The sequence below is a fragment of the Nycticebus coucang genome, chromosome 3, assembly GCF_027406575.1.
Source record: "Nycticebus coucang isolate mNycCou1 chromosome 3, mNycCou1.pri, whole genome shotgun sequence".
In the NCBI taxonomy this organism is placed as follows: Eukaryota; Metazoa; Chordata; class Mammalia; order Primates; family Lorisidae; genus Nycticebus; species Nycticebus coucang.
The window spans coordinates 68,934,482-68,950,898 of NC_069782.1; the positions used below are offsets into that span (position 1 = coordinate 68,934,482).

The 16,417-nt window shown below is 48.6% G+C and overlaps 1 protein-coding gene across 1 annotated transcript in view; it reads right to left on the reverse strand.

The window, feature by feature from the left end:
* BRD4 (bromodomain containing 4) overlaps window positions 1-16,417 on the reverse strand; it is a 103,549-nt gene that overhangs the window by 19,209 nt on the left and 67,923 nt on the right. The window contains 8 exon segments of the mRNA XM_053586554.1: window positions 56-351; window positions 809-1,008; window positions 1,652-1,861; window positions 7,425-7,553; window positions 8,515-8,877; window positions 9,454-9,743; window positions 11,732-11,867; window positions 13,328-13,465. Coding sequence (XP_053442529.1) covers window positions 56-351; window positions 809-1,008; window positions 1,652-1,861; window positions 7,425-7,553; window positions 8,515-8,877; window positions 9,454-9,743; window positions 11,732-11,867; window positions 13,328-13,465 — 1,762 coding nt within the window.

The following is a 16,417-nucleotide window of genomic DNA, read 5'->3' on the forward strand; positions in this document are numbered from 1 at the left end:
ACTGAGAATGTCCATGAGAAGGAAGAACCCCCATGCCCAGAGGGCCCAAGTGCACCTTGAGGTTTCCTTTTCTTCCGCAAACAGGAGGTGACGTAGCGCTCTAATTCTCGTAGCGTGGACGGTTTCAGGGTCTCAAAGTCAATCTCAATCTCATCGGGGTTTGAGTTCTTGAGTGAAGGCTCCCGTGACTGGATGATGTGCACTACACGGCCCAGCTTCTCGCCAGGCAGCTTGTTGATGTCTAGGCTGAGCTGCCGCTTCTCTTCATATGACATGGGCTTGCATTTGTCCTCCTCTTCCGACTCATATGCAGGAGGGGGCTTGTTTTTCATGGGTGCTGGCTCCTTCTTGCTATGAAGGGACGATGCAGACACTGTCAAGAGTGGGTCCCCTGAGGAAGCTGTGCACTCTATGTGTTTGGGGGCTCCCCACATCCCACTTGCTGGCCTTCACAGGATAATAGGACAAGGACAACTCACCCCCTGGAACCACCCAGTGGAGAGTGAAAGCAAACCATGACCCAGAGGCTGCTGAAGATAGGGCTCTGCTGCGGTCCTGAGCTTCCATTTGTACCAAGCTATCCTCCCTCACCAAACATGGTGAGCAACAAAGGACTACCCCACAGAAAAGGGCAGAGCATACAGCTAAGTCTTACATGTGAGCACTGCTAGTCTCCCCAAGTAAACCAATGCTACAGAAGGTTAGTCCCTATATCCACCATGACTGTACCAGGCCACAGGGCCCACATGGCCTCAGGTAGCCCCTGGAAGATGGGTCCCCACCCAGGACAGACTCAGGGAACACAGACCTTGTGTTGCTGTTGCTACTGTTATTTTTCTTTGTCTTTTTGGGAGGAAGTTCCTTGGCTTTGCTTTTCTTACTCTCCTCCACTTCCTCTTTCTTTTTGTGCTTTTCCTTTTTCTTTTCCTTCTTGTCTTTCTCCTTTTTCTTTGGTTTGTTCTGCTGAGGCTGCGAGAGGGCTGCAAGCTGCTCATGCACGGCTTTGAGCTGTGAACCAGACAGGCAAGACACACACCTGGGGTTGGGACCTCTTTCCATCCCATCACCTGAGACCTGGGCATCTGCTCTCAACCGTATGATACAGTGTGAAACTTTGGGTATCATGCTCCAGGCAAAGGTGGGCAGGCTGGCCGGCCTTTGGCTCTGTAACCAGATTCCCAAAGTATCTGTGCCGACCTAGTCCTTGAACTACAAGGATTGCCAGTGTGCCCCTCACCAGAATAGCTGCTCACACCAACAGAATCTAAGTCCCATGGCCATTCTGCCCTCAGGAGGAACCCTAAGAGGCTGGACAAAACATACAGACACAATGGGCAGTTAAGAGCTTTATGACTGACTTTGTAGAGAGAGAAGCAACCAGGTAAGCAGGCTAGGAGAGATGTACATCATGGCTCGACTTCCTCCCAGATGATGGTAGGATCCTGAAGATTTGCCTCTACCCCATAAACAGCCATGTACCCTCACACACACACAGCATATGTGTATAATCAACATGCACTTGACCTAGCAGAGGTGAAAAGGTCAAAAGGGGAGCAGAGGAAATTCTGTACCCATGGAACCTCAGAGCCAAGAGCATCCTTGAAATCCTTTGAGGAAAATGCCCTGGTCCATGGACTCTAAATGCCCTCACCTGCTCCTGCAGCTCAGCCAGCCGCTGAGCTCGTTCCTCCTCGGAGTCGTCAGTGGAACTGTCACTATCCGAGGAGCTATCACTGCTGCTGTCGCTGGATGAAGGCGGGGCCACAACCTTGGTGGGAGGGGGCACTGCTGGGGAGGAAACGGCCACCACTGGCTCCTCAGGCTCATCTGGCATCTTGGCAAAGCGCATTTCAAACACATCCTGGTGAGGAAAGCCATACCCATGAGGGCTGCTGGGTGCCCAATCTGTGGCCCAGCATCACCTCGGCTTCACAGCTGCTGAGGGTAACTCAAGAAAAAGCAATCAGAGGGTAAAGAGGGCTTCAAGGACGGTGACCAGCTCTGCCACTAAAATGGGGTCAAAGGACTCTAACAACTCTTTCAAAACTCTTCTCTCAAATCTCACTTTAAGGAGTAAGGTGGTCCTGATGTGGCTGGACATTCACTCTTTGGGGAACACAGCCCAGGGTAAGGACATGTAACCCAGGCCACAGAAGGCAGGCAGCCCACTGAAGAGATCACTCTAGGGATGCTCAACAGATAGTAGGCTGAGGACACTCCCCAGAAACAGTCCCTTAAGGTTCCTGCCAGGTCATGAGTCTCAGACAAGAGGCTCTGCCTGCATTTTGATTCATACTCCAGCAGGGAGGATGCAGTCTCCCATTTTAGAGAGCCTTCCAGGCACAGGGAATAGCATGTGCAGAGGCCCCAAGGTAGGAGTGTGCCTGGCCAGGCTCCACCGCAGTAGGCTTGTGGCTTGAACGTGCCTCCCCACGCCCTGTATCACCAATGGAGGACCTAACTAAGCAGTAACAAGCCACTAGCTGAAGTGTCTGGAGGGAATAAAAGGCAAGGTGAGAAAGGTAGGGCAGCAGATGTAGGGATGCTAAGTCCAGGCTAAGGGAGAGAGCCACCTCGTGAGGGCCAAACACTCTTAAGCAGAGGCCAGGAGACCAAGACCTTTTAACTCGAAGACCCAGGAATTAGATTGTACCATGTGGGGTCATTGAGCTCAGTGACAGCATCTCTGCCTGGATATCTAGGGTGTGGCTATGCACTGCCCACCAGATGGCAAGTCCTGTCCTACTCTGGGGGCTCTGTGACCAAGCCAGTGGTGACTCAGAAGACATAGCTGGTTTCCCAGCAGAATCCAATGAGGCATCTGGCACAATGGAAAGAGCCCCCCCCCCGCCCCCAAAGTGTGTGTTGATGCTTCAGAGAACATCACATGGGGTTGAGCACCAAGGATACTGTTTCAACCCAGGGTCCACATAATGGAGCCAGGCCTAGAATCACTTTTTCTTCCTTTGAGACAGAGTCTCACTATGTTGCCCTTGGTAGAGTACCATGGCATCACAGCTCACAGCAACCTCAAACTCTTGGGCTTAAGCGATTCTCTTGCCTCAGCTTCCCAAGTAGCTGGAACTTCAGGTGCCCACAATACCTGGCTATGTTTTGGTTGTTGTTATTGTTGTCTGGCAGGCCTGGGCTGGATTTGAACCCTCCAGCTCTAGTGTATGTGTGGCTGGCGCCCAAGCTGCTGAGCTACACTTATTTTTTTTTGAGACAAAGTTTCTCTACGTTGCCCTCAGTAGAGTGCTGTGGTGTCACAGCTCACAGCAAACTCAAACTCTCGAGCTTAAGTAATTCTCTTGTCTCAGCCTCCCAAGCAGCTGGGACTGCAAGAATCTGCCACAATGCCCAGCTACTTGTTATTGTTGTAGTTTTATCAGGCCCTGGCCAGGTTCGAACCCACCAGCCCCTGTGTGTGCGGGTGACAACCTAAACACTGTGAGCAATAGTGCAGAGCCCTAGAATCACTTGATGGCTTAGGAGACAGGCCCTGAGGTCTCCTATCCAATCCAGTAGCAGGAGTCCCAAGCAGCTGTGGTGCTGCTCCCCTTCCCTCCAGTCCACCCAGCATGTGATGTCTTCTCTCAGCATGGTACCCACCTGCGTTCTGTTAAAAGTAGTTTTGCTGACCAAGCAGTAGAAGGGCAAAACCTTTTCTAATCTACTCAGAAATAAACCCTTGAGCAGGTCTGAGGCAAGGAAGATACACCGAAGGGATAACTAGAGACTATCGCTACCCTGCCTGCTGGGGAAAGGGGCCCAGGCAGGGGCTTCATACCAGAGTGGAGGCCCCCAGTGTGGCAGCAAGCAGGGCCCTAGCCCCACAGCACCTGGCTATATGCCAAGACAGCAGTGGCCCCCACACTCCAGTGCCCTGGATGTGGATAGGCTCAGGTCCCCTTCCAACTCATATCAGGAAGGGGCTTGTTTTCATGATTCCAAGAGGTAGCAGGTTAGAGAAGTCAATGTGCCTCAGAGTGTCAAGACATCACATCGTGAAAGGAGGTGACCTCCTCTCCTTCTTAGGTCAGGAAGTGGAAACTACTTCAGGCTACTTGTCTGTGAGCTTGGACCACCCCAGCCAGCTTGCAGACAGCACTGTTCTTGCTATGCAAACATCCCCACTCCCCACTTCTAGACTGTGGCCATTGTGGAAATGGGGGTTTGGGAGCAAGGGGCACTTCCTCCAAGGCCTCCTATTCCCTGGGTACCTGTGGTCCTGGTCCTTCCAAGACCCCCCAAACAAATAATAAACATAAAAGAAGCTAGTAGGTAGACATGTGAAACTAGCATTAGGCAGGGCTAGGATTGTCAGCTTTCCAGTGGTGTCTGCCCATATGATCCTGTCACCTTCGGGGTATACAGATAAGAGAATACTAATCTAAACCAAGTAGAGGAAAAATTTTAGGAAACCTGTATGTCAGCAGGCCCAGGGCTGCTGTAGGAAAATTAGTGGGTGACTGCAACAGTCACATATCCACTCCAAGCAGTTCTGTGGTAAACAGAACAATGAGCTCCCTGTCCTCAAGAAGCTCAAGACTAGTGGGAAACAGAACAGCGGGTACATATGAGGTATAACAATTAAGTTCATGAACATGCCAACATGTGTTTACATTGACAGCACTGTACAAACAACTTGGTACAGTTTCATAACCTTGGTATATCAGTGTCTCACAATTTTGTTTGTGTCAATGTGTGGTGGTGTCTTGCTGAGTAGTGCTCATTATTGTTGTGTGTTTTTGTGTGCTATTGGGAGAATATTGGAGCTTGAATTAGAGCAATCAACAAATACTTATAGATTTCTTGTTAAACTTGGCAAGAATGGAAGTGAAATCCAGGACATTTAAGCCCAGGTTTATGGGGATAATGCAATGAAGAAAACAGCAATGTATAAGTGGATTAAATGTTTTTCATAGAGGAGAGAAAGTGTCACTGATGAAGAGAGGTCCGGGCAGCCAGTAACAAGCAGAACTGACAAAAACATTACAAAAACTCATCAAATTGTGTGTCAAAATTGTTGGCTTACAATGAGAAGCTCAGCAGACCAAGTATTAATTACAGAAAATCTTAACTGTAAATCTTGGCCAAAAATCCATGGCTCTTGCATCACAAGAATGCACTAGTTCACCCAGCACTGTGAGGGAGTTCTTAGCCAGTAAACAAATAATCGTATTAGAACACCTTCCCTACTAGCCCTGATGGCTTTTTTCATTACCCAAAGATAAAGGAAATATCAAAAGGAAGACATTTTGATAACATTCAGTATATCAAGGGTAATCAGATGACAGCTTTGATGGCCATTCCAGAAAGAGTTCCAAAGTTGCTCTGAAGGGTGGACCTGGACCTGGCACTGGCACATAGCTTCCCAAGGCGAGTACTTCAAAGGTGATGCTAGTGGTATTTAGCAATGAAGTATGCAGCATTTTTTCTAGGATGACTTCCTGAATTTAATTGTCAGACCTCGTAAACAGTTATAAACTATTCTAAGTGCTAAGGTGGAAACAGCAAGAGGTCAAGATGAACCAGAGTAACTGAGAAGGGTATGTGAGACCTCAGCATGAAAGGTGGATACCAGGCCAAGTACCAAAAGACAGATGCCACTTCAGAGCTCCAGAGAGGATGGCAAAAACAAAAATGCAAAAAAGTGCCTGTAGCTCAGTGGGTAGGGTGCTGGCCCTATATACCAAGGGTGGCGGGTTCAAACCCAGCCCCAACCAAACTGCAACAAAAAATAGCAGGGCATTGTGGCAAGCGCCTGAGGCAAGAGAATGACCTAAGCCCAGGAGTTGGAGGTTGCTGTGAGCTGTGTGATGCCATGGCACTCTACTGAGGGCAATAGAGTGAGACTCTCTCTTAAAAAAAAAAAAAAAGAAAAGAAAAAAGGCAAAAAACTACCCCTATCTTCTTAAGAAAGGACAGAGGGGCAAGAACATAGGGGGTTATTATGGGACCAGCAAGAGGACAGTGAAACCCGATAAGACACACTGGGAGGCAGGAATCTCCTCAGGGAGGACAGTGCTGGTAAGGAACGGTAGACCCCAACAGCCAGCACCCACCAGGGAAAAGGGGGCTCAGCCATCTGCTGCTGGGTCAACAGTATCTCACACTGGGACAGGCAAAGCAGGGTAGTGGCAGAGGGTTACCCTCTTCTCCCCTGCCTGCCCTGGACCCTCCTCAAGGGCAAATCCTAGTCTACTCTAGCCTGGTATCCAGAATCAGCATTTAGGAAAAAGCTCTTCTGTTGAAGAGGTTGTTATGTAGCAGACATTGCTTGTTACAGGTAAACTATGCTTGTGTAGACTCACTCTATTCCCAGAAGGAGAAAAATGCAAAAAGAAAGTTAAAAAAAAAAAAAAACCAAAAAACTTTTTATTGGAAAAGCCAATTTGTAAAAAGGAGGTAGCCCCAGGATATCAACGGAGGACAGGAAGACAGACACAAAAATTATAAAGAGAGAGCTAGAAAACATTAGAGGATGCTTTCTATTGTTTTTCCCTTTCTTTTTTAAATAAAGTAGCTCAAAATAGCAATCTTTGGTGCTGGTGGATAACCTGCTTTGGTTTAGTTGTTTCCATGAGGGCAAATAAAGGGTATGGGTATCGGTGTGGGCAAAAGCTACCCCTATCTTCTCAAGAAAGTGGAAGGGAAGGACCAAGGAGCCCAAGGCATAAATCTGAAAGCACCACTGCCACCGTGTGGCCCTGTATAAAAATTGCATTAAAAGTAAAAAGCCTCAACTCCTTAAGGGTGGGAAATACAAGCATAAATGGAGAAGAGGTAGTATTCTTCTGTTTTGTTTGTTTCTCAGGCCCAGGTGAGAACCTGATGCTCTCTGGTGGGAGGAGTAACCACTGAGCTACAGTGGTCAGCGAGGCAGTTGTCTTTATGAAGAAAGCACACAAACAATACCAAATTAAGAGAGCACTCCCCATCCCCAACCTGGGACTTTCAACTTAAAGGGCCTGTGAACCTCACCCATTAGGGAATTGTAGTGGCGGGGAAATAGCCACTCTGCAGCTACAAGGCAAACAAAGGGTTTCAAGGCTCTAGTGAAATGCCCGCAGTCAAGAATGTCCCCTGCTGAACTGAGACAGGTCTGTTTTGGAGAAGAGATTGGCCTCATGCACAGTACACACGTTTCCAGCCAAACGACCAAGTATGGAGGGTGAAGAGAAGATTTTTGATGGGACACACCAAAGCAACACCAGTCACCCTGTTTTAATCATAATTAAATAACGCCAACTTAAAACATATACATCAACTTGAGTTGAGTGCACTTTTCCAAAGCAACAAGGAATCATCCTAAGAAATGTTGAAAGAAATAAAATCTGCCAAGGCCCATAGAAGTGTGGTCCCACCAGGAAATCAGCCTGCTCTAATGCAAGGTGGCCACGCCCTCCCCAGAGCCTCACCTGGAGCTTTCGGGCCATGGCCACCACCTCATGGTCAGGAGGGTTGTACTTATAGCAGTTGGAGAACATCAATCGGACATCAGCACCAAATTCCTGAGCATCGCGGTACTCACGGGCCTCCAGTTTGGACTGGAAAAACAAGATAGGTCCCCATTAGCCATGACTGTCCATGTTCCAACAGGGAGGTAAGTCTTCACAGTGGCTCTCAGTTTGATCCAGATCCTAGTGAGGGGACAAGCCATACCCCAGTTCTCAGCATCAGGCAGGCAAGGAGACACTCAACAACAAGTCTCAGGGCTGGGAACTTCCCTTCCCACACCCCAAGATCATCCACCAGGATCACTGTGACTGCCTAAAGGGCAGGGAGATACAATACTCCACAGAGGAGACAGAGCTTTCACCCAAAGAAGTGAAAATAGAAGGGCTGAGACCACTTCTAATTTGGTATATGCTCATCTTGGTGACAGTACAGGACACTGGTCAAAGGAACACAGCCCTATCCCCATCTCTGACTTATTCTACTCCTAGGAGAAAAATGCAACAAGTTTTAAAATCAAAAAGGCCTCAAGACAGTGAAAATACCAGCATGTACAGCGTGCCTACCACACAGGAGACAGCAAGGTCTTCTCCATCACATAGAACATGGAAAAATCACCAAGCCCCAAATTGTCATGGAGCATCTCATCTCCTCTGTGCCAGGAACCCAGGGCACTGGGCCCCTAAGGCCAGAAGGCTACACTTACTTTTCCACCGGCAGGGATGGGGAACCTGCAACATCAATGCAAAATGTGGCCTTCTCAGTTTTTCGTAACCTTTTGACCAAATCCAAATTTTACAAAACAAATCCTTTTATTAAAAGGGATGCAACAGAGAAAAGTGAAGCTTTTCTTGACTCCTTTGGTGGCTAAAAGAAACAAACTTGAAATCTGAAGGCCACAGGTTCCCTAGCCTTGGAAGAGGGGAAGAAGACAGCATACTGAGCCAGCAAATTGGCCAAGCATACTGTCCCCACAGGTCCAGCAGAGGGCGCTGAAAGGTCTACATAGCTACACAAGTTAACCAGTCCCAAGATTCCCTGCTCAAGGCTCACCTTGATTGTGCTCATGTCCATGGGATGCTTGATGATGTCACAGTAGTCATGCAGGCCAAGTGCCTCTACGTCCACAGGCTTGTAGAAGGGCCAGGCGTAGGCAGCATGCTTCTTGGCAAACATCTCCTTGAGGATACCACTGCAGCACTTGAGCTGCTCTGAGACTTTACTGCTCTTCTCTGGTGCTGGATGCTGCTGTGAGTCGGGCACATCCTTCTTTGGGGGTTTCACAGGCCGGGTGCTCTCCCTCCGGGGGCCCAGCTTGGTGGTCTTAGGCTCCGGGGGCAGTGAGGGCGACTCATGAATGGGGTCGATGGTGGTGGGGGTGGTGGTGTCTGCTTTCCTCTTCACCCCCTTCTTTGTCTGCTAGGAGCACATGTGTGACAGGCATGGTTAGAGGTGGCACAGCTGGCCCTCAAGGTCACCCCTGAAGCCAGGTCCTGTCTAGGGTCCCCACATTCACAGGACACAGAACTGAGGACAAGGAGATCTTATCCCAACTCCATTCTGCAGCTAGGACACAGGCCTGCCAGTGGCAGGAGAAGAAAGGACACACCTAAGTGCAGCCGGCTACAGAACCTCTAAAAGCCATTTCCTACCTAATACCTGGGACCTCACTGCCTGTGCTCATAGGGAAGGGATGGAGCACAATTCAGCAACTATTTAGATGGTAACTGCAAATACACAAAGTCTAAATTAAAGACAGGGCAAGGACCCACTGGGAAGTGTGAAATTCATTATGGATCTTTAGGCCAGTACAGCAGCTGCTTCTGGGCTGTGATTTAAATAGGGCATGATTTCCTGCTCCCTACCAATACCCGCCAGTGCCTGTGAGCCAGGACAGGATTTGCATAAAGCATAGGCAAGGACAGAGCCACCTGTCTCCTGCAAGCCCCACATTCCTTAATGGCAGAGACCTACTAGCATCCAGATGCTCACCTTCACAGGCTGTGGGGTGGCCGCAATGATGGGTGGGTGGCTCTGCACAGGCTGGGGGGCTGGAGTGGGTGGGGGCTGTGGCTGGGAGGGCACCGGTGGGGGCGTCTGCAATGGCTGGGTAGGCACCACTGTCATAACAGGGGTCTGGACGATGAGGTCTGGGGTAACAGCAGGGAAGGGGTGAGGCGTGGCCTGCACAGGTGGAGGATTCTGCTGAGGGGTCTGGGTCTGCGGAGGAGTTGATGCTTGAGTTGTGTTTGGTACCGTGGAGGCGCCAGGTTTTGCTGTCCCTGCCAATCATAAAAAGCACAAAGTCAGAGGCTGTGCTAACATCCACTGGCTAATTCTGCAGGGACAGTAACACACATGGCAAGCACACATTTGCGTGGCACATTTCCCTGAAAACCAAAAAGTCCTACACACCCCAGACTTCACTCTGACAAACTCATCCACCAAGTGCTCAGAAAGCAGCAGCTAACCCCACTTACTGCTGTCCTAGCTGTAACTCTCACCTTGGACCCAAAGACTCCATGAAGCATGGAGGCCTGGGCTGAAGGAACAGGAAACACATGCTTAATTTCTTTTTTATTTTTTAGAGACAGAGTCTCACTTCGTCGCCCTCAGTTGAGTGCTGTACTGTCATAGCTCACAGCAACCGCCAGCTCTTGGGCTTAGGCGATTCTCTTGCCTCAGCCTCCCAAACAGCAGGGACTACAGGCTCCCACCACAATGCCCGACTTTTTTTTTAATTGCAGTTGGCCGGGGCCAGGTTTGAACCCACCACCCTTGGAATACGGGGCCGGCAACCTACTCACTGAGCCACAGGCGCCGCCCATACATGCTGAATGTTAACACCAGAACTGTGGATGGAGTGCAGCAAAATGCTCCTTGGAGCCTCTAGCCACAGCTGCCCTCAATTCCAGTAATGCTACCTTTTGAGTAAGCACTTCTGATAGGGGCTGACAGTGGCTGTCCTCATCAAAGTTTCTGGAAACTGGCCACGCCCCTACCTCCCCAGGAGAGGGCAGCTGGACTGCTGTTGTCCTTTGTGACTGGCTTGAGTTGCCTCCCAGCAACTGCGTAGGCAATCCTGAACATACAAGAGTCAGGTGTCATGGACCACCAGCTCCAAAAACAAGGGGTTATGATGAAAACTCTAACATGAGCACGTGGACTAGGTCAGAGACTGGGAACATGACTTGGACTGACACATCCTTTGTATGAACACTGGTTGCAACAACAAGGACTGACACCCAGTACCTCACAAAAGCAGCCTTCACCTGTGGGCTGTCCTTGAGCAGCACCCACGTTCCCAGTGTGCCTCAAAAAGGGAGGTTGAGGTTCTGTTGTGTTTCCCAATTCTCTTTCCCCAGGCACACTCCTGGGCTTTTCCCAGACTGGAATATACTAGCTAACACCATGTCTGCCCAGGATGTGGCCCAAACCACTTCTCCCAGAGATGGAGAACTGGGCTTCTTATGTAAGGAAAAGGGACTTGACCTTACATATACAACACAGCCAAGGAGTGATATGCAAGACCAATTCTCCTTGCTTATCTCTGGGCAGTGCTGGAATCCAGCCATTTGCCCTTCTGCCGCCAATTTAGAGCAGGCTGAGAGGCCAGAGGGAAGGGTGTTCCTCAGTCACACCCAGGGACCACCTCACAACATTGTCCTTTTGCAGCACACAGCAGAGAGGGACAAGATGTAGACAGCATCTATTAAGAGATTTTCCTAGAGAGAAACATTTGAGCAGCCAAACTCGAGGCCAGCTGGCCTCTGGAATCCTGTATCAAGGGGGAGGGGGAACTGGGAAGGCAGGACATATAGAGACAGACAAGGAAGGCTAAATTTTGCCTTTAGACAACCAAGCACCACATTCAGGCCATGGTTCTGACACATGTACCTTAAGATAATTCAAATAACAAATCTAAAGGCTCTAGGATTAGGGTATTAGATTAAAATGCTTCTGGTCATGTTCATTTGTTTAAAATGGAAAAGCAAAACCCATCATGCTTACACTTTCTTTTAACTTAAGTCCATCAACCACTCTCAGAAAAGCCGGAACCCACTCATTTCTGCTTGGAATAGACCATGGTCACATGACCCTGTGGGGACAGTTCCAGTATCAAAATTACCTCCACTAAGTACAAACTGCAACCCCCCAGTCAGTATACAATGTCCATCTTCCCATCACTCTCAGTTCTCCACTGAACTTGGATAAGAGACATAGATCAGGGAGAAATGAAGCCGATGGACTTGCTATTTCAATATTCTACCTGCTTCTTTCCTCCCGCGTCCTCTTCCTTTTGCCTGGACTATCATGATCTCAGTTTCTTCTGTGGGTAGTTCGTTGATTTTTTGCAAGAAGAGTTTCTCCAGAGCTTCTGCCATTAAGACTATGTCATCTCCAGGCTGGATGAGGAGACACATGGGATAAAGTCAGAAAGCTCTCCCCTCCCACCTCAGTAGACAGGGCACCCCGTGCACCACCCCCTGCCTGAAAGCCTGGATCATAATATTCAGGGTTCTTCCCCAACCTGTACCCCACCCCCTGCCCGAAAGCCTGGATCATCATATTCAGAGTCGTGCACCACCCACTGCCCAAAAGCCTAGATCATCATATTCAGGGTCCTTCCCCAATCTGTACCCCAAAGAGCCACAAAGGCTAGGCTACCAGGTATCACAGAGGCGTGTGTTCCTACAGGTACACTAAGCCTGCACTGTCTGCCTTCACTGCCCTCTCTCGTTTTTTAAGCTCTGGGCTGTCTGCCAAACCATCCTAATGCCGTAAGCATCTACCAAGCTCAGCCAATCACTGACAGGTGTCCTCCCTGCATTAGGACCTCCTTTGATACAAATCAACTTCACTAAAAATACATGAATGACACAGATTTCTTGCCAAGATACTTTTAGCAGGGCCCCCAAAATGCTCCCCAATGTACCCCCAAGGCAGCTCACCAGGACTTTGGGCAGTGCCCATCTCACACTGCTTTAGGGGTCCCCACTCTTATCACCTTGTCCATAACATGCTGTTCCCACTCAGCTCTAAACTGTGAGCCTGGTGTGCACATTTTGCTCAAACCTGTGTGGTAAGAGCTGAGACTTTAAAAAAACACAGTAAACTTCAAGAAACTCACCTACCCATCTCTTCTGGGCCATTTTACCCACTACATCAGCAGAGGTCAAAAGCTGAGTTCTGTATAGTGTCTCCCTCCAGAGTCGTTCTATTTGAAAGGGTTGATTTTAATCACATCTGTGGTCTGAACTGTAAACAAATGATCTGGCTTCATGGCACAGCCGAGCTGAGAGGTTTGGCTATGGGGTTAGGAAGTGACCTTTAGGTCTACAAGTAAGATCAGGGGGACACTTGATTCCATGGCAACAGTCATGTCCACAGTTTGAAGAGACCGTCACCCACAGAGCAGCTAAGCTCTGCGCCAGCCCCATCACACCCTTGCTCACATGGAGGTCTCTGCCTGTGCACACCTCTGCACAACTATGTTTTACCAGGCTCTTTCCTGACAATTTATGTCACCCATAGGGACTTTGTTGGGAGTCACCACTATTGTCCTCACACCTTTATTAGACATGCTGCTCAGGAACCAAAATCCCAAGGACATGAGAAGCACATGCTTCAGGCTACCAATGATGGCTTGCAAGTTAAACATGGCCAGCACCCTCCCCCCACAAAAGAAACACACACTGTCACAGGCACAACCACAAGTCCTGTTACCTCCACTTCTAAGGCTCTCCTCTTGCCACACTTGAAGCCCAGCAGCTCCCAGCAACCCCCTCCCCTACTGGCTCCTGACATGCCCGCTGTTGCCGCAACCTCCCCCAGGGCAGCTGGACGCCTGCCCCCCATATCTCACCTTGTTATAGATGTAACAATTTGTAAACATAGTGTTGAAGTCCTGGATACATTCCTGAGCATTCCAGTAATAGTTGTTTTCCAAGCGCTTCTTTATTGTTCCCATATCCATAGGTGTTTTAATAATCTTATAGTAATCCTGGAGAGCAGAGAGAGCAAAAGGCCAAGGTCACCTCAGCAGCTACATAGCACACATGCTAGGCTGGCTGGGTTGGCCTGTGGATCTCACTCCAGGCTGCTCTACAGGTAGGTAAACTGACAGGAGACACAGTACAGACCCAAAGCTCTTCCTTGGCATCAATAAGAAAGGGGACTCAAGATAAAGTGTATCAGGCAAGGATTCTTAAATGGTAGCTGGCGATTTGGAGGGAAAATGTACAAAACAGCCAACTGCCCTACCTTGTAACAGGTAGTCTTTTCCAGAATTTACCTTTTTCTTCTGTAATTAAAATATTCTATCATTTTAAATGTAAATAATGTAGAAAGCAGAGAGCTTTTGAAGAGGAAATTCTTACCCAGCAAAACAGCCGTGGCAGGTAGTTTGTCCCCACCATTAAAAATTTTACAAATCCATAAAATGTAATCCCAAAGGCACCAGTGCTGGAGTCCATCCATAACCACTGCACTCCTTGCTTCCTGTCATTGCTAAAGAACTTCAGTCAAATCTGCTGTATATACTGGTACATTTCTTTTACTTACATGGTCTACAACTAAGGCTTGACTAGTATCCTGATACAGTTGAACAACCCTAAGCAGGTTAACTGCCAAATAAGAAATCTTTTGTAGTCCTGTTAAAAAACAAAACATTCAGACCCAATTCCCAAACCTTCAGATCTTTCTCTCCAAATGCCACACAAAAGGAGTCACACGCACGCGTAAAAGTCTCAAGGCCTTTAAGATCAAACTGCGCTATTTTCACAACTTTGCTCTAAACCTGAACCTATTTTAAAACAAAGTTTATTTTTAAGAACAATTGCCAGAGGAATTTGGTCCAGTGGGAGTACAGCAGGGGAGCTGCACAGACAGCAAGCCCCCAAGGGCTGGCCCAGCTCAGGTCTCTTGGTTAATTTCACTGAGAACCAGTTCTCTAAGGCCATTATTCCCACTAAGGGCTGATGCACCTAGAATCAAGTTTAGGTGAGCTATCAGAACCAAGGACAAGCAGGATCCCAAGGGCAGAAGGGCAGCCTGGAGGCAGAGAACTAGTGCAGGGAGGAGAGAGTAAACCCACTGCCCAGAAATAGTGGACGGTACTGGAAAGGCGAACATGGATTGCTGGGTTTTTATTTGCTCTGACATGCACGAAAAAGGGAAAAAAGCCACCCACTTACACATTAAAACCTGGCATAGGTCATGGCCCTGTCCTGGTAAGAGCTGGGGTACATACCCAGGTGCCCCAGGAAGGTGGCCAGGAGGGGAGACCCAAAATGGACTTTCTATGCTCTTAACTTCTTTTCCAAGAGAAACAAGTTCGAATACACCTGCCCTAATGGAAATTTAGATTTTATCCTATAGCCAAAACTCTCTAAGAATGGTGCTGGGTTTTTGAATTGACCATAGTGTGTCAAATTGATTAAGGACAAACAGGATGGTAGCAGAGGAGAACTTGAGATGAAGGAAGAGAGAATATTGGGGGATAAGGGAATGACATTTGGGGTAGTAGGTTTAGGGTCATGAAAAGAGGCCAAAATGCAGGCAAATATCTGGAAGGCATGGGTAAACAGAAAAAGGACTTTTTTTCCCCTTTGCTGGCCCTCTTAACATCTCTTGAAGGAGAGGATCCCCCAGAAAACTGGGCTTCAGTATGATGATGCTTCTAGGCAATCAGCCCCTCTGGGTCAACCTGCACCAGTGGCCTGAGATCACTCTAGCAAAACAACCTCCCTCTTGGGTTCCTCACTGTCTCATGTCTGAAAACATCAGATTAGTGCCAATACCAATAGCCTTCTTCTTCCTGGATCAGAGCTGCCGAGAATGATGTCAAAAGTCACAGGGACAGGTGCATTCACAATGCCCAGAGCAGCAGAGTCCTGGCCATTCTCGGGAGCACAGCTTCCACTTCATAGACACTGACCATGAACTCACAAACCCTTTGGCCTAAAAGACCACCCACATTTCTGTTCCCCTGGCCAGCGCTGTTCCCTCGATGTCATCTGGGATGCTGCTATCTCCTTGGTGATCTCAACTTCTCCAGTCCCCCTTCCCTTCTCAGCCCTCCGTGCCTCAGTCCCCTCTGCGTTCTCCTGCAACAAACTGACCCCTCTGGTCTTCTGGCCCTGACACATTTTTCCTGCAAAGCCAAGTTTCTTGAAATGGTGGCTCTGCATCCTCACCTTCTCATTCACACCGTTGCAAATCTGGTTTCTACTGCATCATCTTGTCCTAAGGTCATCAGTGCCCTCATAAAGGCCAGCAGGATGGTCAGGTCGAAATCCTCATCTTTTTGACTTCCTTGTAGCATCTAATGTGGAAATTTGGGCACCTGCTCTCTTCTGGAGATCACTTGCCCACCTCCTTCTAACTACTTCTCTCCTGGTTCTTTGCATTTGCTCTGAGAATGTCATTCTCAACTGTGGACCCCGCCCAGCCACCTAGAGACCAATGCAGCAAGCTCCCTCAACAGCCTCTCCTGAAAGACCTGCAGGACACCACGGCTATATCCACTCCTTATTTTAGTCAGTGTTGGGTATGGCCCCTCTTCTACCTGCACCCCTTTCCTAAGCCACGTCATGACCCAGATCTTCACTGCCCCCTCCCAGTTCTCTCTTCCCCTGAGTATAAATGACATGTATCTAGTGGATAGATTGTACTGCATGGGTATCATGGATACAAACTTTCAAGCCAGGAGGGTCATGCTTCACCTTGAGTCTGGACACCAACCAGAGGCTAGTACCCAAGCAGTTTCAGCGCTTGCAGACCCAGCTTAAGCCGGCTGCTATTATCATCTAATCCACTTGCCATGGGGTATATGGAACTCAGCAAACAGTAGTAGGCAGTTTAAAAACAGGAAGAGAAAAAAATTAAAGCATGTATTCTGCCTGCTTCCTGAGATTCAGTTGTGATTGCGGAACTGTTTACTAGGGTTAGAGGC